The 23,137-nt window shown below is 45.4% G+C and overlaps 2 protein-coding genes across 3 annotated transcripts in view; both read right to left on the bottom strand.

Moving 5' to 3' along the window:
- RARS1 (arginyl-tRNA synthetase 1) overlaps positions 1-23,137 on the bottom strand; it is a 198,172-nt gene that overhangs the window by 21,979 nt on the left and 153,056 nt on the right. The window contains exons 2-5 of one of the 2 annotated variants that reach the window (XM_055562771.1): positions 5,932-6,005; positions 4,437-4,571; positions 1,391-1,579; positions 181-289 (exon numbers count right to left, since the gene is read on the bottom strand). In XM_055562771.1, the coding sequence (XP_055418746.1) occupies positions 181-289; positions 1,391-1,579; positions 4,437-4,571; positions 5,932-5,976 (478 nt within the window). In that variant the 5' untranslated portion in view covers positions 5,977-6,005. Of the gene's footprint in view, positions 1-180; positions 290-1,390; positions 1,580-4,436; positions 4,572-5,931; positions 6,075-23,137 lie in introns of those variants that run through there. The other variant, XM_055562762.1, reaches the window with a different exon arrangement.
- The window catches only part of WWC1 (WW and C2 domain containing 1), a 158,179-nt gene continuing 150,904 nt past the window's right edge, over positions 15,863-23,137 (bottom strand). The window contains exons 20-23 of the mRNA XM_055562748.1: positions 23,015-23,107; positions 20,119-20,352; positions 17,709-17,830; positions 15,863-16,619 (exon numbers count right to left, since the gene is read on the bottom strand). Coding sequence (XP_055418723.1) covers positions 16,553-16,619; positions 17,709-17,830; positions 20,119-20,352; positions 23,015-23,107 — 516 coding nt within the window. The 3' untranslated portion in view covers positions 15,863-16,552. The remainder of the gene's footprint in view (positions 16,620-17,708; positions 17,831-20,118; positions 20,353-23,014; positions 23,108-23,137) is intronic.

Genomic DNA, 23,137 nt, shown 5'->3' with positions numbered 1-23,137 from the left:
TCCATAACCAGGTGAGTAAGTCTCATTTAAAACCTCCGTTTCCTAACTCCCAATCCAAGGTGCTTTCATCATCATGTTCAGTACATGAGTTTTAACCTTATGTTTATATTTAAAATGGTTTTCTTATTTCAAAAGGACTCAGCAATCAATAGAACTACTTTAGAGTATATTATGACATACCAGGACCAGCAATTTCAACTTTCTCAATATATTCATTGTCTGGGAGGTGTTTGACAATGTTTTCGGCAATTTCTCTTGGATTAACTTTCTGTTCCTTGGTTTTAAGCATCTATAAAACATAAACGATTGATTACACAACAGGTCTCAGCAAATTACTAGGAAACGCACAGCTGACAAAGCATCAGATTCACCTGACACAAGACTCATTGCAAGGCAGCAGCAGAGACCAGTGACCTTGTAAAGAGAGAGAGATTAAAGCATCAGACAGCAACAGTGCCAGGGGGAATGGAAAAGTGCCAAAACCACAGGATCTCTTTTCAGAATGAGCTGCCACAACTATCTAGAACTTCTTAATGAAGACTTTTAAAGTCTTTAGTTATAATGCCTGTTTCCAGAATATTTACATTTCTAATTCTCAAATCATGAAAGTGTGCAATATTCAGATTTGAGTAGTAAATAGCACTCTTATAAACTTAACTCCAGCACAGACACACAAAAATTATCTAGGAAAAAAATCTGATTTCTTTAGATGAAGCCTTTCTATTCAGCAATGAAAAGAAATCAAAAAGTCCCAAACCAAGCGCAATAAACTACTAACACATTAGCTATTAGAAACAGGGAACTCCTCTGACTGAATATGAAATACACAAGTCTATCTCACAGACACATCTCCATCAAATATTTGATGGGAATGCTGGTGCTAATTAGCTAACTTCTAATCCCTCAACAATAACTCAGTTATCCTTGACACAAAAGGAGGAATGTGCCAAAACAGTATCAGCTATTTCCTTAAATACTGAGTATATATAATTTAAATATTAAAATTTGTGCTTTTTAAAGATTAAAAACACACAATCCCTTTCCTCAAGCTTTTCAGAACTGTGGAAAATATTATTACTGAGCATACAATGCTCTATTATTTATGTAAATGATAATTATGGGCTTCCCAGGTGGCTCAGTGGTAAAGCATTTGCCTGCTGATGCAGGAGACGTGGGTTTGATCCCCAAGTCAGGAAGCTCCCTGGAGAAGGAAATGATAATGCACTTCAGTAATCTTGCCTGAGAAATCCCACGGGCAGAGGAGCCTGGCGGGTTACAGTCCATGGGGTTGCAAAAGAGACAGACATGACTGAACACGCACGCACGCAATGATAACTGTAATGCTTAAGAAAATCAAACCACAAAGAATGCTTTAGAATAATATAGTTACCTGACAGATGCCCATAGCACTGTTACACTGATAGTCCCCAAACTTGGGCTGCTGACTTGGAGTCACTATCAGCGGAGGATTTTCCAAAACTGGATAGGCAGCCTTAATGGCACAACCAAAGACCTCTTCCAGGCAGCTATTGATGTTAATCATATTTTTGGTTGGTTTGTTCCTTTCTGCTTGAAGACTCTGTAAGAAAAGAATGTAAATGTTAATAAACTTTATACAAAAATTTCCCAAATATTTTGAGAAGCCTTCAAGTATCTTGAAACTGAAAGGTAACACACACTCCTAGTGTAACACTCTCATATTTAAGATGTGCTGAGAAGCATTAATAGGACAAGTCTATCCCACAGCATCTAAGACATACATGTAAAAATTCCCCATGTACTTTCTTTCTACAGTTATTTAATATAACACAAGCCAGCAATAGGGAGTAAGGGGCTGGTGATTTTCTCAGCTTCCTAAAGCACCGAGAAAATAATATAAAATAATCCTAAATAACTTCCTATCAAATGCTGGAACTGAAAGCTCTATGGACAAAAACAATAAAAACATTTAATCTCTTCATTAAAACGCTGACCCTTTCAAGCATGAAATGAAACAGGTCAAAAATACTGATGGGTAATATTAATGTATCAGAGAAACAGATTGTTTTGTCTTCCTGCTAAATAACCCTGTGGTACTTCCTATTTCTTTCCTTCTCAGAAGTGGAATACACTCATTTAAGATGGTATATAATTAATTAATTACCTCCATTATTGCACTTTTCATACCTTCTCCAAATTATCTGTGTTTGGACAGATCTGAAATTTCTCTAAATATTCTGATTGCAAAGAAAGTGTCTTATTTATGGTTCTATCCTGATAGGTGACAGTCCGTGTAAATGTTGGACAAGCAACTAAACAACAAAAGTTCTGGCACCTAGCACTGTACCCATCATGTAGCAGGTCAGGATGGCTGGTGACTGAGCAGATATGCTCCTAAAGAGACACAAACGAACATGCTGTCTACACACATGTAATCATGAGTTTACATTAGTCAAAGTGTCGATATGTAATATGAATGGCAACAATAATGAAAACTATTATTCGAGCAGTACTGAACTGAGTGCTCCTGAGTGATTCAAGTGTCAAGAGCTTTATTTATGTGCGTTACCTTACATCACCTACATAACAAAAATGAAGTTTGTGACTACTATCACCATTTCCTTGTGGGTTAGAGATTAAGTAACTTGCTAAAAATGATAAAGGGAAGAGGCAAAGTCAGGATTCAAGGTGAATATTCTCTTCTCCCTTAAAATGTTAAGTTCCATGAGGTGAAGAAATATTACATATGGTACAATTCAATATAAGCATTCTGAAACATCACATTATGCAAAAAAACACAAACTAACTAAAACACCCTCCTAAAACAATAGAACTTATAAGAAAATTAGCATCAGGAGATAACTCAAAATCTGTGATTTTGTAATAAGAGCACCATCACATAGCAACCTTAACATTGTCACTGATGAAAAAATGTACCTGTTTTTCTAATAAATACTAATGTAAGACTTAATCTTGAAAAGAACATGACAGCTCAATGGGAGATTTGTAGAGATGTGGATGGACCCAAGTCTGTCAAACAGAGTGTAGTAAGTCAGAGAAAGAAAAACAAATATTGTATATAACGCATGTATGTGAAATCAGGGCAGGAATAGATAAGCAAAGGTAGAGAACCGATGTGCAAGTGTGGGAGAGGGAGGGTGCGATGGGCTGGGCGATTAGGTTCAACATAAATACATGTCCACGGGTAAAACAGCTAGTGGGAACAGGGAGTAGCACAGGGAGTTCAAGTTCTCCATTATGTGCACCAACAACTTACTCCTAACTTGTGTAATGCAGGGGGAAAGGATGGGGTTTGAGTCCCTTTACCAAATTTCAGAATCTTCGCTAACAAGGATTTTTTTAAAAGACACCATAATTTAAACTGCAAGATGAAACCAAAGCCCAGAGTACTCACTTTTTGAAGGATATAACACATGTGTTGCGTAGCAGAGGATTGGAGGGTGGGAAGGAGGTCCGAGAGAGGGTGTATGTGTACACATATAGCTGATTCATAGTTGTACAGGAGAAACTAACAGAAGGTTGTAAAGCAATTATACTTCAACAACAACAACAAAAGAATACACTTCCTTTTGTACCTTTTCCCTCCTAGCTCCCAGCACATATTAGGTATTTAACAATAATTTTGATGTGAAATAAACAGAGAAATGGATATAAATAAGTGCAGAATGAATGAGATAATCAGAAAGGTTGAGATATTCTGGGGACAATTCCCTGGAAATGTAATTTTTTTATTTTAGAAGACTCAAAGTAGGTAATAAAAAAAGACTTCATGGCAGTGGGGCAGGCAGAGTCTAAGATGAATAAATAAGAGTAAGCTTTGGAAAGAAGGTATAATGCCAGCGCAGCCTGCCCGAAAGTAGTAGAGAACACACAGAGCCGAACAATCAGGGAGTGAGGTCATCGCCCAGGACGTGTCATCAGCAGACCTGAAAAGCAGGCCAAGAAATTAAAGCCCCAACGGAAGAAAGCTCAATTTTCTGACAAAATCAATAAACACTGTTAAGATTATGAAGTCATGAAATAACCAATACAACACAAGCTTCATGGGAAAAAATGTTCCAAAATACTAACGGGAAAAGAACCTTCTCACAAATATGACTCTGTAAAACACAAAAATAAAACTGTAAAATAACCAACTTAAAGCAGAGAAGGACTGTGGCTGTAGTTAAAAATATTTTGACTTGATATAAGCAATTACTGAAAATTAAGCTGGTTACACACTTAGTATAATGAAACATTTAAAGGGCCCCAGAAGGAAAACAGCAATTTCTCCATCATCTGCACCAACAACTTACTCCTAACTTGTCTAATGCAAGGGAAAAGGACAGGGTTTAAGTTCTTTTGCCAAATTCCTTTCAGTATTTTCACTAACAAGGATTTTTAAAAAGACACAATAATTTAAATTGTAGAATGAAACCAAAGCCCAGAGTACTCACTTTTTGAAGGATATTCAGTCGATACTTTAATTTTAAATTTTCTTCCCGCAACTTCTCCAAATCTGCAGAAGCTTCTGAACAGCTGTAGTTTTTCAACCGATCAATTTCAGCAGTCAGAAACTTAATCTCTTTTTCCTAGGAAAGAACAGCCACCTTGGTCCATCATGATCGATAACTCCCAGATGTGATAAATTGAACCATAAACTTACTTCCATATCTCCCCTCCTCTCCACCTGGGCATGGTAGAGGTGATAGTAATTAAGGACTTTGCCTTTGATAAGTTGTGGTTTTTGATGATATTACCAATGTCATTTTTTGATGACATTCCGATACTATCCTTGCTAAGTAAAAAGTATTTGTGTGTGTTGGAGAGGAGGAACAGGCATCTTAAGCCTGCAATGGGATTCCCTTCAGATGGCTTGCTTCTGTGGTTCAAGTCCCTCCGCTTTTGCCTTTTCTGAGACAAAAGGACTTTCCCCTTTTATCCTCTCTTTGTTTCCAGTGTCTTAAGTCCTAGACTAGATGTTTTACTCTAATACCCCAAACCAAAGACATGTCAATTCAAAAGAAATAAAGCTACCAAACTGCATTATTCAAGGAGAGATTTCCTCACTTTAAATGTGATTGTTTATCTGGGCATAATTACAGCAAAGACAAAAACACAGTGTGCCATAAATAAGCATACTGTGTTCCAGGCACAGAGCTCAACACTTTTCAGAAATCATCTCCATTCTTCTTATCACAACCCACTGAGAGTATACCTATGTCCCCACACCGAAAAAGACCATATGACTTGAAACAATAAAGAACGTGACAATTTACTTGACCAGCTTGCGACGGATTTAGCAATGAAGCGGTGCCCATCCTCCCACCCCTCCCCACCTGCACCTGGAATGTAAGGAAACTGTCACTTCTTGACAAGCTCTTGCAGTTCTTTCTCCACGAACACTTAAGGCAAGAAGCAAACCCCAGCTTGATAATCAGCCCCTACACGGGCTGAGAAGAAAGAATCTCAGGATTCCTCTTGCACAGTATCATGGACAGAACGGAGTGCTGAGCTGCAAACAGGGCCCAGGGCTCCTGCTCTCACCCTACTTTCCTCTTTGTGTGTTCCCGCGCTTCCCCCGACAGAGCGCCCGTGTTCGGGGAAGGACGAGCACTGGTTGAGGCGGGACTCGACACGCCAAGCTCCAGCCCCGCTGTAGATGCTGGCTTGGGGGGTGTCAAAGAGAGGGGGACCCTCCCCCTCGCTGGACGTCATCGTCACCCGGGCCTGGGAACCCAGGGTTCTTCCTCTCCCATCTCTTGGAAAGCGTTCCTGGGAGGGCATTAACCTCCGAGGCAGCGCAGGCCCGTGTGTGGGGACTCCGCTGCCCCCGTCAGAAGGGAGCAGGTCGGTCCCCGCCTCGCTGCCGTTGTGTTGGTGCTGCCAGGGCGGGAGCCGGGCCCTGGGGCCTCCCTTTCAAACCTTCCCACCGGCCCCATGCGGTACTACCTGCTGCAGCAGCCGCGCGGAGCAATGAGCAACTAAGGCGTCCATCCTCGCGTCAGCGCCCTAACCTCCAAGTCGCCGGAAGCGGAAGCAGTAAGCCCCCTCGGAAGCGGAACCCCTCCCCTTCTTCCCCGGCCCTGCCCAGCCACGCTTGGCTGGCTGGGGTCGTTGCCTCCTTCTCTGCTGCCCCCTGGTGGAATTTGGGAGAAGCTGCGGGGAAAATTCGCGGGGAATTTTCTGCCTGGATGAGGGCTGCAGCCTTCAGAGCCTCACGTTGGGAGGACCGCAAAGAATTTGAGGGGAATCCGACCAGAGCTGCTCTGTGCTCAATGGATTTAGACAGAGGGACTTACTAAAGCCTGCGTTTAAGAAGGGCTTCATTTAACCTTCCGTGAAATGGGTACAGAACCAACAAAATTAATTTATTTACCCAATAGCATTTATTATGCACGTTAATATGCCATCACTATTCCAGGCGCTGGAACACCAGCTGGACAAGTCCGACAAGGTTCCTGCTTTCATGGAGGTTACATTTTAGAGTAAATAGATATACCAGACAAAAAAATAAATAATCTCAGTTTTAATTGCCACGAAGATAATGTGATAGGGTGACTTAGGGAAGGTCTCTCTGAGCGGGTAACATTTGAATTAAAATTTTAAACAGCTAATCTGGGATTAAGTTCTGAGAAGACAGAGGCCTTAACTGTCTTGTTCACTTTTCCCAGGAGCCGCAGTGCTTCAAACAGTGGTCTCCAAACATTTTTGCCTCTGTGGCCCATATAAGAATTTTTAAAATTCATACTCTAGCCTACAGACTTTTAAAAGTTGACATCTGAAAGCTCTTTCCACAAATTGGAATAGTTGTGATGAACTATTTTCTGGCATGTTGTTGCTTTTATAAGTGCTCTTAATGTATTTTCATCAAAACTGTGGAGCTGTGAATTTAGCTTATCCAATTTATGAAAAATTTCCACTATATTAATTAATTGGCAAAGCTAGTTCTCTTTGTCAAGTCAAATATTTCATATCATTTTTACTTCATTTTTTTTATTTTTAAAGTTTGCTTTTTATTTTTAACCCAAACACAAGTGTTAATATATGTTCCTGTGATAGCTTTTTACTTCTCTAAGAGACAAAAATGGATGGAGGGAAGGATGGATGAGTTGGTGGATGGTCAAATCAATGGACAGATAGATGCCCACCTTCAAAATAAAGCAGGAAAAAGGGCCATCTTCTAAATAAATTTCTTTTGTTTGGTGCTAAAGGGGTTACCCTCAGGGGAAACTCTTGAAGTTGCAGAAAAGCAAAATTTGCCACCTCAAAATGTATCTTTTTGGTGATTATTTAGGCTGATTATTCTTTATGAAACGGAAGACTCAGGAAGTTTTTCTTTTTACCTTCCCATTAGCTGCCTAAGCAGCTGAGCACCAAAGAATTGATGCTTTTGAACTGTGGTATAGGACAAGACTCTGAGAGTCTCTTGGACTGCAAGGAGATCAAACCAGTCTATCCTAAAGGAAATCAGTCCTAAATATTCATTGGAAGGACTGATGCTGAAGCTGAAATTCCAATACTTTGGCCACCTAATGCAAAAAACTGACTCTTTGGAAAAGACCCTGATTCTGGGAAAGATTGAAGGCAGGAGGAGAAGGGAACAACAGAAGATGAGATAGTTGGATGGGGTCACCAACTTGATGGAGATGAGTTTGAGCAAGCTCTGGGAGTTGGTGATGGACAGGGAAGCCTGTTGTGCTGCAGTCCATGGAGTGGCGAAGAGTTGGACACGATTGAGTGACTGAACTGAACTGGCTGCCTAAAGACTTTTATTTATTTTTAAAAAAATATTTACTTATTTGGCTGTGCCAGGTCTTGGTTGCAGGATGTGGGATCATTAGATGTGGCCTGTGGTATCTAGTTCTCTGACCAGGGATTGAACCCGGGCCCCCTGCATTGAGAATGTGGAGTCTTGGCCACTGGACCACCGGAGAAGTCCCCAGCTCCCTAAGGAATTTAGATAAAGGGCCTGTTTCTGGCATAGAACAGCGAACTCTGCAAAGAATACGGGCTAGGTGTGCTGGGGGAAACTTGGCAGGGCCTAGAGATCACAGTCCACACTTATCTCAAATGTTTACTTACCCAACACTTGCTTTTCCATTTCCATGTGAATTGCTTTTCTCTGAACTCCCAAACCATTACTCCCAATAGTCTCTTTTGTCTTTAGCTGAAGGTGGTATTTAAGGTGAGGGTTTGAGCCATTTTGGGAGTTCCTCATTTCTCCTGAGTTTTCCCCATGTATACATATTATTAAACGTTTCTGTGATTTCTCCTGCTAAACTGTCTCGTGTCCATTTAATTCTTAGACCAGCCAGCTCAAAGAACCTAGAAGTGAAGTGAAGTGAAAGTCGCTCAGTCGTGTCCGACTCTTTGCGACCCATGGCCCGTGGACTTCTCCAGGCCAGAATACTGGAGTAGGGGACCGTTCCCTTCTCCAGAGGATCTTCCCAACCCAGGGATCGAACCCAGGTCTCTGCATTGTAGGCGGATTCTTTACCAGCTGAGCCACCAGGGAAGCCCAAAGAACCTAGAGGGTAGAGGAAAATCTCTTCCTGACAGAGTATACCTAGTTCAGTTCCTGTTAGTTTACACCCAGGGCAGTGGGAGGAGCGTTATGCCTTTCTCTGTGGAAAGAGAGCTATAGAAAGAGAATCGGATAACTGAATTTACAAGCAAAAAATTTTTAGGAAAGAGTATACAAAAATTAACAATCTGTAAGTAGATTCTTCTCGTGTGTCCAGGCCGTAACCCCTCTTAGAATGTCTTCCTACACCCTGAATTGCATACGACCCCGTTTGTCACAGGACATCGCTAAAAAACTGTTTCTTAATTGTAATGAATAGGAGGGTTGTGAGTGAAAAATGTCTCCTGCCATATCAGTAAAGAAAGGATGTTGCAGCCGCCAGGCCATCCCAGGACAGCCACCCTGGACAGTGAACCCTGAAGGAACTCAGGATGCAGGCGACCCAGATTCTATTCCTGGCCAGGGAACTAAGATCTGAGATGCTGTGGGGGCAACTAAGCCCACAGGCCATAGCGAAGATGCAGTGCGACGAAAAAAAAAAAGTTGAAATAAAAACTAAAAACTGGACTTCCCTGGTGGTATAATTGGATAAGAATCTGCCTGCCAATTCAGGGGGCATGGTTCAATCCCTGGTCCAGGAAGATTTCACAGTCCGCAGGGGAACTAAGCCTGAGGACCACGGCTACTGAGCCCTGGTGCGGCAACTACTGGAGCGCACGCGCCGAGAGCCTGCGCTCCGCAACCAGGGAAGCCGCCGCAGTGGGAAGCCCGCCCAGCACAACCAACAGCAGCCCTCGCTCTCGCTCTCCGCAACTAGAGAAAGCCCGCAGGCCGGTTCTTTTTTTTTCCTTCAGTCAACAGGGTTCTAGACAGAGGGAATAGCAAATGCAAAGGGTCTCGGACAGGAACTAGGTGTACTGGAAAGCAGAAAGAGGGATTGGGTGTGAGCGGATATGGAAAGATTGGCAAAACCAAAGCATATAGGAATTTTAAGTGAAGGCGATGGGGGTGGGGGCCGGTTTCATTTTGTTCTAAGCGGAGTGTGAACCATTGGATGGCGTAGCAGAAAAATCAGATTTCTGTCTTTCAAAAGGAAGTTGCGCTGTTACAGGGTGAATTGTATTCTCTCCCCAATCCATATGTCAAAGGCCTGACCCCTTAGTATCTCAGAATGTGGTATATCTGGAGGTAAGGCCTTTACTTCCCTTGTAGCTCAATTGGTAAAGAGTCTGCCTGCAATGCAGGAGACCCGGGTTCCATCTCTGGGTTGAGAAGATCCCCTGGAGAAGTTAATGACAACCCACTGCTGTATTCTTGCCTGGAGAATCCCAGGGACAGAGGAGCCTGGCAGGCTACAGTCCATGGGGTCCCAAGAGTCAGATACGACAGCGGCTAAACCACCACCAGGGCCTTTACAGAGGGAATTAATTTAAATGAGGTCATGAGCGTGGGGCCTAATCCAGTATGTTCGGTGTCCTTATAAGACAGGACACACACACGCGCGCACGTACACACACACTACAGACACACTGAGAAGACTGCCATCTGCAAGTCAAGGGGCGTGGCCTCAGAAATAATCACCCTTGCCTGCAGACCCTTTGGTTTCAGACTTCTAGCCTTCAGGACGGAGAAGGCAATGGCACCCCATTCCAGTACTCTTGCCTGGAAAATCCCATGGGCGGAGGAGCCTGGAAGGCTGCAGTCCCTGGGGTGGCGAAGAGTCGGACACGACTGAGCGACTTCACTTTCACTTTTCACTTTCATGCATTGGAGAAGGAAATGGCAACCCACTCCAGTGTTCTTGCCTGGAGAATCCCAGGGACGGGGGGAGCCTGGCGGGCTGCCGTCTATGGGGTCGCACAGAGTCGGACACGACTGAAGCGACTTAGCAGCAGCAGCAGCCTTCAGGACTGTGAGAAAATAAACTGTTGGTGAAGCTCCCTCACTGCCCGCCTCCCCCGTCTTTGACAGACCCTTATGGCATCACTAGCAAACTAATACAGAAGGTTTGCAAGTGATCCAGGTGAGGGATAATGAACCAAAGTGGTAACAGGGAAAAATAAAATGGACAGATTCACAATAAATTTTGGTGGTAGAACTGATGGAACTTGCTCTTGGCCTAGGAATCCAAAAATAAAGACATGGGGAATGAGAAATAATGAACTAAGTATGAGCAGAAAGAAATGAAGAAGGTTATATAGGGAAGGAAAAGATGATTGGATCTTTGAATTTTCCTTCCCAGAACAAAAGTTTAATGACCCAACATACTTTGTTTCCATAGTGAATAATATTTACTTCAACCATGGCACTGTAAATGCTGTTAACAGTTCTTAATTTTCAAATCAACTCATAATAGGAAGCTGGATGATCATTGCAGAGGAGCATGTAAATGTGACTCTCTGTTTTAAACGACATAAAAAATAACCATGTAACTAACAAAAATTAGGTGTTGCTAAGGAGAAAGGGAAATATGTGGCAGAATCTCCTCATCTTTATGGCAGGGAGGGGACAGCTCTTGTCTGCAGATGATGAACAGGGAATAAAGGTCAATTATTTAAGTGGAAACCACCTGATTAACAATTATTAATTGTAGATTCCAGAGGGTGGGGTGTCTTATTTTATATCTTTCTGTAGCATTTGAGGGTTGTTTTTTTTTTTATACCTATAATTACATAGTAACTGAAAACAAATTCTAAAGTGAAAAAAATCAGGCACCAAGCATACTGAAACTCTAGGTGGGGCAGGCCCTCTTTTTTAGCCTCCAGCTCCCAGTGAGGACTGCCCCAAGCACAGAGTGAGTGACTTCTGAAAAGGAGAGGAGGGGACCAAGACAAAGTTCTGACCCAACAGGAGGTGAAAGCCTCTCCATGTCTTCTCCCTGTTGTCAGAGAGATGGTAGGGAAGTCATCGAGGGTCCCAGGGTCCCCAGCCCTCATCATTCCCACTTGTATAGCACCTGGGTCCAGTGTCACACCAGCCTTAAGCCAATACGAAGGCATTTTACTGTGTGTAAAAGCAAGGGGTTGGCAATAACATAAATACCCATCAATTAATTCAAGTTATTTATTTCATTTAGTGGAATACTTATATGGTTGTTGAAAAGTCACTTACAGATACCTAGCACCATTCTAGACATATTGACTCAATCACTGTCAGATAAGTTTCTTTGTTGATTATGTGATTTTTAAAAAATTTACTTTTTTTGGCAATGCCACAAGGCTTGCAGGAATTTATAAAGCTCCCCGTCCAGGGTTCAACCACTGCCCTTGGCAGTGAAAACACAGACTCCTAACCACTGGACTGCCAGGGAATTTCCCAAGATAGGAAATTAAATTAAATCAATCTTTAAATCGATTTCTTTCTGAACTTAAATGCTTGCTTATCCTCATCCTCAGGAGTAGTAGCTGTGAATTCATGAGTTCGATAGCCAAGTTGAAATAAACATATTATTATAATTATACAAAATCCACCGAGGTACCCTCTAACAGTGCTTCCTGTACTTTGCTTTAGAAAACTCTGCATGAAATCATTGGTTATCAAGACAGCCTGTCAAAAGGTCAAACTGCTGGTGCTGCTGCTAAGTTGCTTTAGTCGTGTCCGACTCTGTGCGACCCCATAGATGGCAGCCCACCAGGCTCCTCTGTTTCTGGGATTCTCCAGGCAAGAATACTGGAGTGGGTTGCCATTTCCTTCTCCAGTGCATGAAAGTGAAAAGTCAAAGTGAAGTCGCTCAGTCGTGCCCGACTCTTAGCGACACCATGGACTGCAGCCTACCAGGCTTCTCCATCCATGGGATTTTCCAGGCAAGAGTGCTGGAGTGGGTTGCCATTGCCTTCTCCCAAGAGGTCAAAAACCCCTGAAAAAACAAAGAAAACACAAAAAATCCCCATGAACAAACAAAAAATAAAACTGCTGGAAATTTCCCAGATTCATGTTATTACTTAGCAGAACTGCAATCAGAATTTTGGTCTTAGACTAATTCATTCACAGAACAATTGTTTGAGGCTCTGCCATCTGTCAGGACTGCTCTGGCCCTGGGGCTAAAATGGTGCCCACGACAGGCCTGATGCCTGCTCCTAGGTGTCCAATACCGTCATGATCACAGATTCAAAACCAAAATATGAACTATGTAAATGCAAGTGGTAAAAACTATTATAATATTAAGCTGAGGTCATTTTGTTACTTCTGACTAGCTTCATGTATATTTATGGTTGGGAAGTCTTATAAATATATGACTCACCATGTTCTCCTAGATAAATGTAAAACCAGTCCCCAGTGCCCTGGGAAAAGCCTTACTGGTGGTATAGGACAAACTTCTACCGTTAGTTATTCCCAGGAACATCTAGAATATAGTAAGAATATAATTTCTACTAGAATTTAACAAGTTCTCTACCATTCATTAATGACCGAATTCTGTTCAGTGCCTATAACGTATTACGTCCTTGATCCTCATGCCACCTAATAAAGCCAGCAAACACTGAGAAGAAATGACTGAGAGGCACTTTTACAGTTTTACGTGGAGCATTTGAAAAATGCAGGCAATAAGACATGGAGCCTCAGGGTCCATCAACACAGGAATGGATAAAGAAAATGTGGTACATACTTACAACAAAATACTATTTAGCCATAACAAGAATGAAATAATGCCATTTGTGGCAACATGGATGGATTTGGAGATTATCATACTAAGTCAGATGGAGAAAGAGAAACACGTTATCACTTATATGTAGAATCTAACAAATGATACAAATAAACTTATTTACAAAACCAAAACAGACTCACAGATGTGGAGGATGAACTTACGGTTTCCAGGTGGGGAAGGATGGGAGGAAGGCATAGTTAGGGAGTTTGGGATCGACATGTACACACTGCTATATTTTAAATGGATAACCAACAAGGACCTACTGTATAGCACAGGGAACTCTGCTCAATGTTATGTGCAGCCTGGATGGGAGGGGAGTTTGGGGGAGAGTGAGTACATGTATATGTATGGCAGAGCCCCTTTGCTGTCCACCTGGAACTATCAAAACATTGTTAATCAAGTACACTCCAATATAAACTAAAAAGTTAAAAAAATAAAAATATAGGCGGTAATTTATCTACAGATACTCTCATACTCTTGTGAAAGGCTGAATGCAAAAGACAGTAATTAGACGCTGTAAAAGCAAGGAATTGGCAACAACATAAATGTCCCTCAATTCATTTGAACAAGCAGTGGAATACTATGTGGTTGTTAAAAAGAAGGAAATAGCTTACAGATATTGTCCTAAGTGAGAAGAGGCAAGGCTTAAAATAGTCTGGTTAGTATGCCCTTTCAGGTGGGAAAAAAAGAATACATGTGTGAGATTGTATATGCATTGCATATCTCTGGAAAGACAGGAAAAACTGGCAATACAGGATGCCTTCAGGGAGGGAACTAGCTGGTGGGGATGGAAATGTGAAGACTTGTCATTGTAGTGAGGAGTCTTAAGAGTATACTCTAGGTTTAATCCCAGCTATACCACTTACCAGCTGTGTGATGCTGGGCAAGTAACTTAAGTTGGAATGATCTAAAATAGTAATGATCATGATACTATCTACCTGATAGGGCTACTATAAAGATAAATGAGTTACAAATAAGTAAAGCTTCAGGACCATGCTATAGAAGTGGAAGGGTTTGCTACCATAGTACTTGAGTGCCCTTTGGGCTTTGGTGGACTCAGTCCTGTCCAACTCTTTGCAACCCCACAGACTGTAGCCTGCCAGGTTCCTCTTTCCATGGGATTCTCGGGGCAAGAATACTGGAGTGGGTTGCCATGCTCTTCTCTGTGGGATCCTCCCAATCCAGGGATTGAACCCGGGTCTCCTGCATTGCAGGCAGATTCTCAACCATCTGAGCCACCAGAAAGGTTCCTCCTACATAATACACAAGGAACAGCCAGGTAAGGAATGTAGTGAGGAGGTGGGGGAAAGTCTCTGCAGTCAAGAAGGGGGGTGGTGTCTACTCTATCACCCCTCTAGCAGTGGTCCTCAGTGGCCTGGAGAGGGTCATTCCTATTACCGTCCCCTGTGTGACTTTCTGCTAGAGTGTGGGGCTGTACCACTTTGCCTCTGTCTCATTCACATTAGGCCAGTGGGTCCCTCGAACTGTACTGTGCATAAGACTGACATGGGAATGTGGATAAAAGCAGGTCTCTGGGCCATCCAGAGATGGTTGAGAGAGGGGTCCAGGAGTCTGTATTTTAATTTTTATTTATTATCTTTGGCTGCTCTGGGCCTTTATTGCTGCACAGGTCTTCTCTAATTGCAGTGAGTTAGGGCTACTCTTTTGGAGAAGGCAATGGCAACCCACTCCAGTACTCTTGCCTGGAAAATCCCATGGATGGAGGAGCCTGGTGGGCTGCAGTCCATGGGCTCGCTAAGAGTCGGACACGACTGAGAGACTTCACTTTCACGCATTGGAGAAGGAAATGGCAACCCACTCCAGTGTTCTTGCCTGGAGAATCCCAGGGATGGAGGAGCCTGGTGGGCTGCCATTTATGGGGTCGCAAAGAGTCGGACACAACTGAAGCAACTTAGCAGCAGCAGCAGCAGCAGCAGCAGGGCTACTCTTCACTGTGGTACGCAGGCTTCTCAGTGCGGTGGTTTCTCTTATGGAGCATGGGCTCTAAGCAAATAGGCTTCAGTAGTTGTGGGGCTTGGGCTTAGTCGCCCCAAGGAATGTGGGATCTTCCTGGATCAGGGATCGAACCTGTGGCCCCTGCCTTGGCAGACGGATTCTTAACCGCTGAACCACCAGGGAAGACCCCTATATTTTTAAAATATATTTATTTACTTATTTGGCTGTGTAAGGTCTTAGTTGCAGCATGAGGGATCTTCATTGTCTCGTGAGGGATCTTTTATTGAGGTGCATGGATTCTCCAGTTGCAGCATGTGGGTTCGGTAATTACGGCACATAGGTTTAGTTGCTTTGAGGCATGTGGGATCATAGTTCCCCAAACAGGGATGGAACCAGCGTCTCCTGCATGGCAAGGTGGATTCATAAGCACTGGGCCCCCAGGGAAGCCTGCTGGCCCAAGATTCTGGTGTGGCTGGTAGTGAGACCTACTCTGAAGACAGCTGCAGCGCTCACTTCAGAGGAAGGAGGAAGAGATTCTGTGACTTGGGTGTTGAAGTCACACAAGCTGATGTCTGCAGCAGTCCCCGCTCAGCAGACATTTGCTCCTTTAATGAGCACATGAGCGAACAAAAAGAAAAAAAAAAAAAACTCTCCTGGCCTTGGGATAGGTTGGGAGGGAATGAGTGGGAAGTGGAGATTCAAAAACCAGGGGAACACTGATGAAGGGAGGGGTAGGGGAGAAAAAGCGAGTGAGGACATTTGTTCAGAAAGGCCACTTTATTGATGGAGATAAAACTGAAAGGTGTTCTCCACAGCCCTCCCTCACTCGTGTCAGTGGCTTCACTGGGCATGAGACCAGCGTGGGCAGGCCTGTCACCAGCCAGCCCCACGCTGCCCGCTCCACGTCGGGCGGCCACATAAAAACACATCACAGCTCGTGAAGATTCACGGACGCACCTCAGAATCCCTGCACAGTTCCCGTGCACCTTTTTAAAAACATTGTACAAAATACGTTAAGTAGGAAAGGTCAGCTGTGCTGTGACACCTTCAGGACATCCTTTGAGGATTACTGTCCCTCAAACATTACTTCTTATTGCAGTGAAACCTCTAGTAGGTAGATCTGTACAAAAAAAAAAAATCTAAACAACTTTAAGAAGAGCAGCAACTCAATACTGCTTTAGTTCATTTAAATTTTCTTTCTCAAAAATACATTCCTAAATATACAAACTATACAATCTTGTCATTGTAATGCTGGTTTTTTTTTGTTTTGTTTTGTTTTTTTTAATAATAATAGAACTCAAACTAAAAAATTCTGTTTATCTTCAAATGGACAAGAGTGCTAGAGGACTCATGACTTGGTACCTTCATATAACACCACATAAATAAGTTTAGCCACAGTCTAGGCTCACAGCGTGATCACTGGGACAAAAGAAATACTTTTCTGGTGATTAGACGTCATCTGCAGAGAGGGTCGGGATATTCATCCGAGGCCGCGTGAAAAATGCCATCTTCTCCCTGTAAAAAAGGCCATTCCTTTATGTATTTCTTTCTTTCTTTTTTCCCATCCACACCATGAGGCATGCGGAATCTTAGTTCCCTGACCAGGTATTGAATCCGAGCCCCCTGCAGTGGGAGTGTGGACTCAACCACTGGGCCACCAGGGAAGTCCCAGGCCATCCCTTTAGAGCAGGCTTTTCAACCTTACTTTATAGATATTATGGGCCGGATAATTTCTTCATTGTGGGGCTAGTCCTGTGCAGGTAGGGTCTTTAGTAGCACCCCTGGCCTGTACCCACAAAACATCAGAAGCATCTCTGCCAGCCCTCCTCTGGTTCTGACAATCAAAAATGTCCCTAGACATTGCCAAATGCCCTCCCCGGAGGCTCAAGTCACCCCTGGCTGAGAATCTCTGCCTTGGGGGAACATCAGCAGGAACAACCACCTCCAGTTCCGATCAGGGGCCTCTGAAGTCTCAAAGGGCCCTTGGCCATTTCCACTGTGGTCTGTTTTAGATTCCCTGCTGGTTAAGAATGAAAAGATGTCCAAGTGTGGTTAGAAAAATGACAGTATATTTTACATCTTTAAATTCCTCCAAGGGATGCATTTTAGCTCATACACAAACATGAATACCTTTTCCGAGAGGATAACACAAACCTAAATGCAAAACCCTCTGTGAACGGGGAGGCCCAGGACACGCCTGGGTCCGGGGGTGGCAAGAAGGCATCTCCCCGAGATCCTGGCAGGTGGCAGGCAGTGCTAGGGAAGCCCAGCAAACATTTTCCACTGCCAGGCTGATTTATCCCTTGGCCAATCCTCCGCAGTTACTGGTGATGGGAACGCTGAGAGGAGAGGCCAGAGCAGGTGGCTCACTCATTAAACAAAAGGATCTAACAAATTAGGTCGAGTTGTGCGGAGACCGATAAAGACAGCTGGGGGGAAGCACCGTGGGGCTCACAGATCACAGGGGAAGGCTCGGCGGAGGACAAACATCTGCTACAGAGAGCTGGGAGCACAGACAGGGAGCATCGAGACAGAGAGGAGACCGAGGCTGGGAGGGCAGGGTGGGAAGGGAAAGGCTGGCTGGCCAGGCACCCACTTGCTGACCTGAAAGACTGCACCTCCGGGGGCTCCTTACAGCTCTGGCCTCGAAGCCTGTGCACGTCCTTGGCGGCTGACCTCATCATCTTGTCTGTCTGAAGCTCTCCCTTGTGCTCTGCTCGGTCCATCTGGAGGGCAGAATGAGGTAGCAGAGAGTACTTAGGGTCTCTAGAAATGGGTCAGCCACGGAGACCCTTCTAGCATAAATGAGGAGTCTACTGTGGTTAAAAGGTTTGAGGGTCACCAGAGAGGCACCATGATGTTTCCTGTTCCTCTTTATTCCAAATGATGATGCGGGGAAGTGATCCCAACATGTGTCAGACAGGATAGGTTTTCAGGGCCAGGGAACTGAATACCTACATGCACGTGTCAGAAGTAAGGCAGCAAGGGCTACCTGGTAAAATGCGTGTCACCTCACTGCTCCTCAGGGCCACTTAGGAAGGTAGGCTTTATAATAATCTATATTACAGATGTGGAAACGAAGCATCGGGCATGTTAAGAAACTGCTTTAATGGCATACAACTAAGAAATCATAGAAACCCAATTTCGAATCATGCAATTATGGTCAAGGGTTTGAGGAACAATACATCCTTCCCTCCTGATACAAACCTAAGGAAGCACTTTAGAGAACAAACCAGAGAGCCCTCAAATATCTATGTTCTACACACTTGAAAACATAGCATGAAGACAGTATTTTGGTTAATGAAGCTATACCATTTAAATGACTCTTTAACAGAATCATCATCAGATAGTCATAGATTTACTGTTAAAAAAAAAAAACTACTTGAAAGGTCAACTTTTCTTGGTAGGTGCTTTCTTAAGGCAGGACACATATATACTTGTTTGCTTACCTCTTTTTGCCTTGGCTACTAGGAAGCTCCAAGATAAATGTAATAGACAGCTACCATTAGAGACATATTTAGTTCCTTCTCTTCCTTAAAACTTTTTCTAATTTTCTATTTTCTCTTAATGCTGTTATTATAACTCTGATGTAATAAACAAGAAAGAAGTAAATGTTTGGGGAACTTCTGACTTACTAGAGGCAATTTGAGGCTCCCACAAGTCCAGACCTAAGAAGCCCAGCACCACCTTCCTGTTTTATGTTTTCATCACCTTAATTGAGAGCTGGAATTTTAGCTAATGGCCCTCCCAACAATCCAGTGAGGCACCGTCTGGAAGGTGCTGTTGCATTGCTTGGCTGTGTGCAGAGAAAACTAGCAAAAGCTTGTCATTTCTGCCATGGACAGCCCTCCTGGCAGGTATGAAAGGAATGAGTCAAAGATGGCCTCTGATGATTATTTCTTCACCCTATGATGTTTATTTCTTCACCACAGTCTGGGATCTGTTAGCTCAAGAGCCCACTGGTGTCAAAGACAATTTTTTACCTATCCAATTGTTTTAAATGAAGCTCAAATAGCAGTTTGGTTTTTTTTTTTTTATAGCCTTTTAGAGCCTGCCTGTTACCTATACCCCCTAAAACTGCACCCAACATCTGCTAGTCATAGATGTGTTCAATCCCAGGTCTATAAAAGACTCCAAACTCCTGCTGCTTTGGAGTTCTCCAACCCAAGACTCCTCATGGTGCTCCAAGTGACATCATCTCCATGTCTAGGTCCCCTTTCCAACCCCCTTTTTCCCTGGGAGTTCGCCTGGCCTCCTCTCCTCTAGGTCAGTCAGTTCAGTTCAGTAGCTCAGTTGTGTCCGACTCTTTGCGACCCCATGAATCACAGCAGGCCAGGTCTCCCTGTCCATCACCAACTCCCGGAGTCCCCTCTAGGGAGTGGAGCCAAAACAGCTGCCTTTGGAGGCTGGGGATGGGGGTGTCTCCTGCAGTGTGAGACCTTCCCAAATACACACGTGTGAAAGCAGCAGCCACCCAAATTCAACTCATCATGTGCTCTGGCCCCTTTGTGGTTGTATCTTTTTTTCTTGAGCAATGCTGAGATCTCTCCGACTCACTAGGCTAGGGATGAGACGCCAGCAGGCTTGTATCCTCAGGTGTCTTCATCAGGATAAAACCCGGCCAGGACCCACTCCTCTCCCCTTTGGAGAAACGTGCTCTGTGGGACTGGGTAGGCAGGCAGGAGGGCAGGTCAGCATTCTTATTTACTCTGTGCAAGTGTGTGCCCCAGCGTAGATAAAGTGCCCCCCATATGCCTGATGAAGGACCAGCTGCTGGAATAAACGTGTGAGTAATAAGGGCTTGCGCACAAACACGGGAATGCAGCAAAAGGACCTGGCAGCCAGTGACAGTGAATCAAGTTTCCTGGGGGAGGGACTGCTGGCTTCCTTTGCTGATGAGCTTGAGGGGCTCTGGGAGCACTCTCGGTGAGTCACAGAATTAAGGACCCATTCAGGGCCCTCGCCGCCCTCCCTTGCAGCGGCGCGCCCTGTGTTCCTGCGGTTCGCCACCCACCCGCTTCTCCAGCATCCTCAGCAGCAGGCGGAAGCGCTCGTCCTCCCGCACCCACTGTGGCAGCTCCTTCTCCCCGTGGCTCTTGGCTTGTTCCAGCTGCTCCTTGAGCTCCTTCAGCACCGAGATCTCCTGAGTCAGCTGGCTGTGCCAGGTCCTGGTGGCCTGCAGGTCCAACTCGAGGTCCAGCGAGGTGCGCGGCAGGCGTTCAGCACGCAGGGATTTGACAGATGAAGGCTGCGGGGGTGGGGATGGTTTGGACAGGTTAGTATGGGGCCGGGTCCAGTGACCCTGTGCTCTCCCCTGCTCTGGAGCTCAGCTACCCTCCTTCGTTCATCCGCGGGCTTCCATTCCAAAAGTGAGGCTCGCCCAACCCCTGGGAGCCTGTCTTGATTTTTTCCATGTCTACCCCTCATATTAGTGAGCAGTTTTATGTCCCAAGCATGGTGCTGGGCGCTTTACTTCTGTTACCTGAGTTCATTTTCACCACCCTATGAGGTCCTGACGGTTATCGTGTGCACAGATGAGGCTCCCAGAGGTTAAATCACACACGTTATAAGCAATGAAGCTGAGATTCCACCCCAGGCAGCTGGCTCCGGATCCCATCCACTCACTCCCTACACGCAGTTGCTTCCCTTACTCTCACTGGCTTCCATCTACTGCCTGAGCTCTGCCTCTCTCTGCGTTGACATATCCAGACAAGTTTCTGAGACTGGACATGGGCCAGAGCAAAGGAAATAGCAACCCACTCCAGTATTCTTGCCTGGAGAATCCCATGGACAGAGGAGCCTGGAGGGCTACAGTCCACGGGGTCCCGAAGAGTAGGACATGACTAATGATAGTACAGGGGCAGCAGAGCTAAGCAAAAGCAGCTTCATGTGAGACCTGGAGTCACCAAGATCACTCAGCTGGATCTCCCGGCCTTGCTCATGTATAAGCACAGACTAGACAATGGTCACACTAGAAAAGCACAGAACCACTCCATTGAGTGGTTTCCTGTTCCTAAAAGCATGCTGGAGAGCCTGAAGTGAGGACAGGTCTCATAGTTAATGTCTTATGTATTAATACCATTTTAAAAATCACTTTATTGGGCATTGTATTGGTTTTCTGTTACTGCATAACAAATTACACAAACTAGCAGCTGAACGTAATGCAAACTCATTATCCCACATTTTCACTGGGTAGGAGTTTAGACACAGGTTGGCTGAATCCTCTGCTCAGGGTCTTATGAGGCTGAAATCGAGGTTTTGACTGACTGCATCCCCATCCGGGGGTTTGACGAGGGGATGATTTGCAGCCAGGCTCCCTCAGGTCCTGGGTAGGGTTCATTTCCTTGCATGTTCTCACTCAGCTGCTGACCAGGGACTGCTCACAGCTACTAGAGGTCCTCTCAGACCCTTGCCAGGTGGCCCTGTCCACAACACGCATTGCTCAGGCAGCTAGTGGAGGAAGGTCTGCAGTGTGCACGGGTCCTGGCCCAGCCTCTGGACACCCCTGTGCCTCAGGACATGGAAAGGACCTGAAGGGAACATGGGCTCAGACCAGCTATCAAGGGCCCCCTTTGCAAGGCATCCCTTTGGCTGAGGGGAAGAGGAGATGAAGAAGCAGGAACTTCTGTGAGGCTTGCCTTGCGGCAGGGGGTGGGGGGAGGGGGGGCGGGGGTTGTAAGACGTGCAGGGGGGACTGAGTAGGAGCTCCTCGGTGTCATTTCTCCAGGAGTGGATCACGGAACACCTGGTCCAGAATTCTGAGGATCCTATAAAAATGATGCTTCCAGGGCCACACCCCAGCTGCCTGGATGAGGCAGACGGGAGTGTGGCCTCGGAATCTGCATCATCAACAAGCTCCCAAGGTGACTCGGTGCTCCAGGGACTGGAGTGCCAGCCAGCCACAGCAGACGGGGTGGGGCAGGGGATGCCCCTGTCACTTGCGGCCATGCCCACATTCTCCCGAAGCCAGCACCCTCTCCTTTCTGGGAGGGAGCCTCTTCTGCACTGCCTTCTTTCTCCTGCTGTCTCTGGTTCTTTCTGGAGACTTGTGGAGGCAGGGTACGGCCAGGCACAGGACCACTCCCAAGGCCGGTGGTCAGCAGCAGGCCTGCCGGAGATGCTACGGGGCTGCCCCTACACGGGGCTATCAGCACGCTCTTCTTTCTATGCGTTTTTGCTTGGCTGTCTCTACTTCTCTTTCTGACATTCTGGCTTCTGGGTTTTTTCTAGTTTTGTAAGTTCACCAGAACTGTTGTCAAGTCTGCGCTGAAAGCCCACAGTGGGGAGGGCCCCCTGCCCCTCCTGCAGCCCTGACTAGTGAAAGACCCTAGCAGGAGTCGGGCCTTGGCCTAAGGCCTCTTGCCAACCCCCATGCAGCCACGTTCTCCGTAAGGAAAGGCCAGGTTGCTCTGCGGGGACAGCTTGGGGCCTCTTCCCTGGGAGTTTCCAGCTGGACTGAGTCCCATTCGCACCTCCTTGCTTCCAGGTCAGCTCTCGGTGGGGAGGCGTTGGGGGGCAGGGGCATCTGGCCTCTCTTCCTGCAAGGAGGCTGTTGCAAGGGACCTTCAACTGCTCGGTCAGTTGGACGACACAGGGAGCAGAGACCTGCAGGAGGCAGGCTCCCATTGGTAGCTGTGATGTCTTGGGTTGATTGGTTCTTCGTGACTCTGGTTTCTACACAAGTATGCCCACTCCTGATCTAACGTACTGGTCACAAAAACTATGTTACATTTACCCCTTGGCACTTTCCCCAGTGCCTACCCAGGCCTCACAGTTCACCAACTTCCATTTGCAAATACCACCATGCTTTCAAGTGCTTTCTTCTAACCAGTGGCTGAGGAGAAACGGTCAGGCATCAGGGGATGTGCGTGAGGGACACCGGGCTTGGGGAAACAAAGGGACCGTCTTACCCGCTTCATCCGGACGCTGCGCCGCTCCAGGGAATTTCGAACAAAAGGTGGCTTCTTGGACAGGGTGGAGCTGTCGCTATCGCTTCGGTTCAGCTGCAGAGAGAAGAGGCGTGGGACACTCAT

Source organism: Bubalus kerabau, chromosome 1, assembly GCF_029407905.1.
Source record: "Bubalus kerabau isolate K-KA32 ecotype Philippines breed swamp buffalo chromosome 1, PCC_UOA_SB_1v2, whole genome shotgun sequence".
Classification (NCBI taxonomy): domain Eukaryota; kingdom Metazoa; phylum Chordata; class Mammalia; order Artiodactyla; family Bovidae; genus Bubalus; species Bubalus kerabau.
Note: the sequence above shows the minus strand (reverse complement) of the source record. Positions and strands in the feature narration are given on the sequence as shown.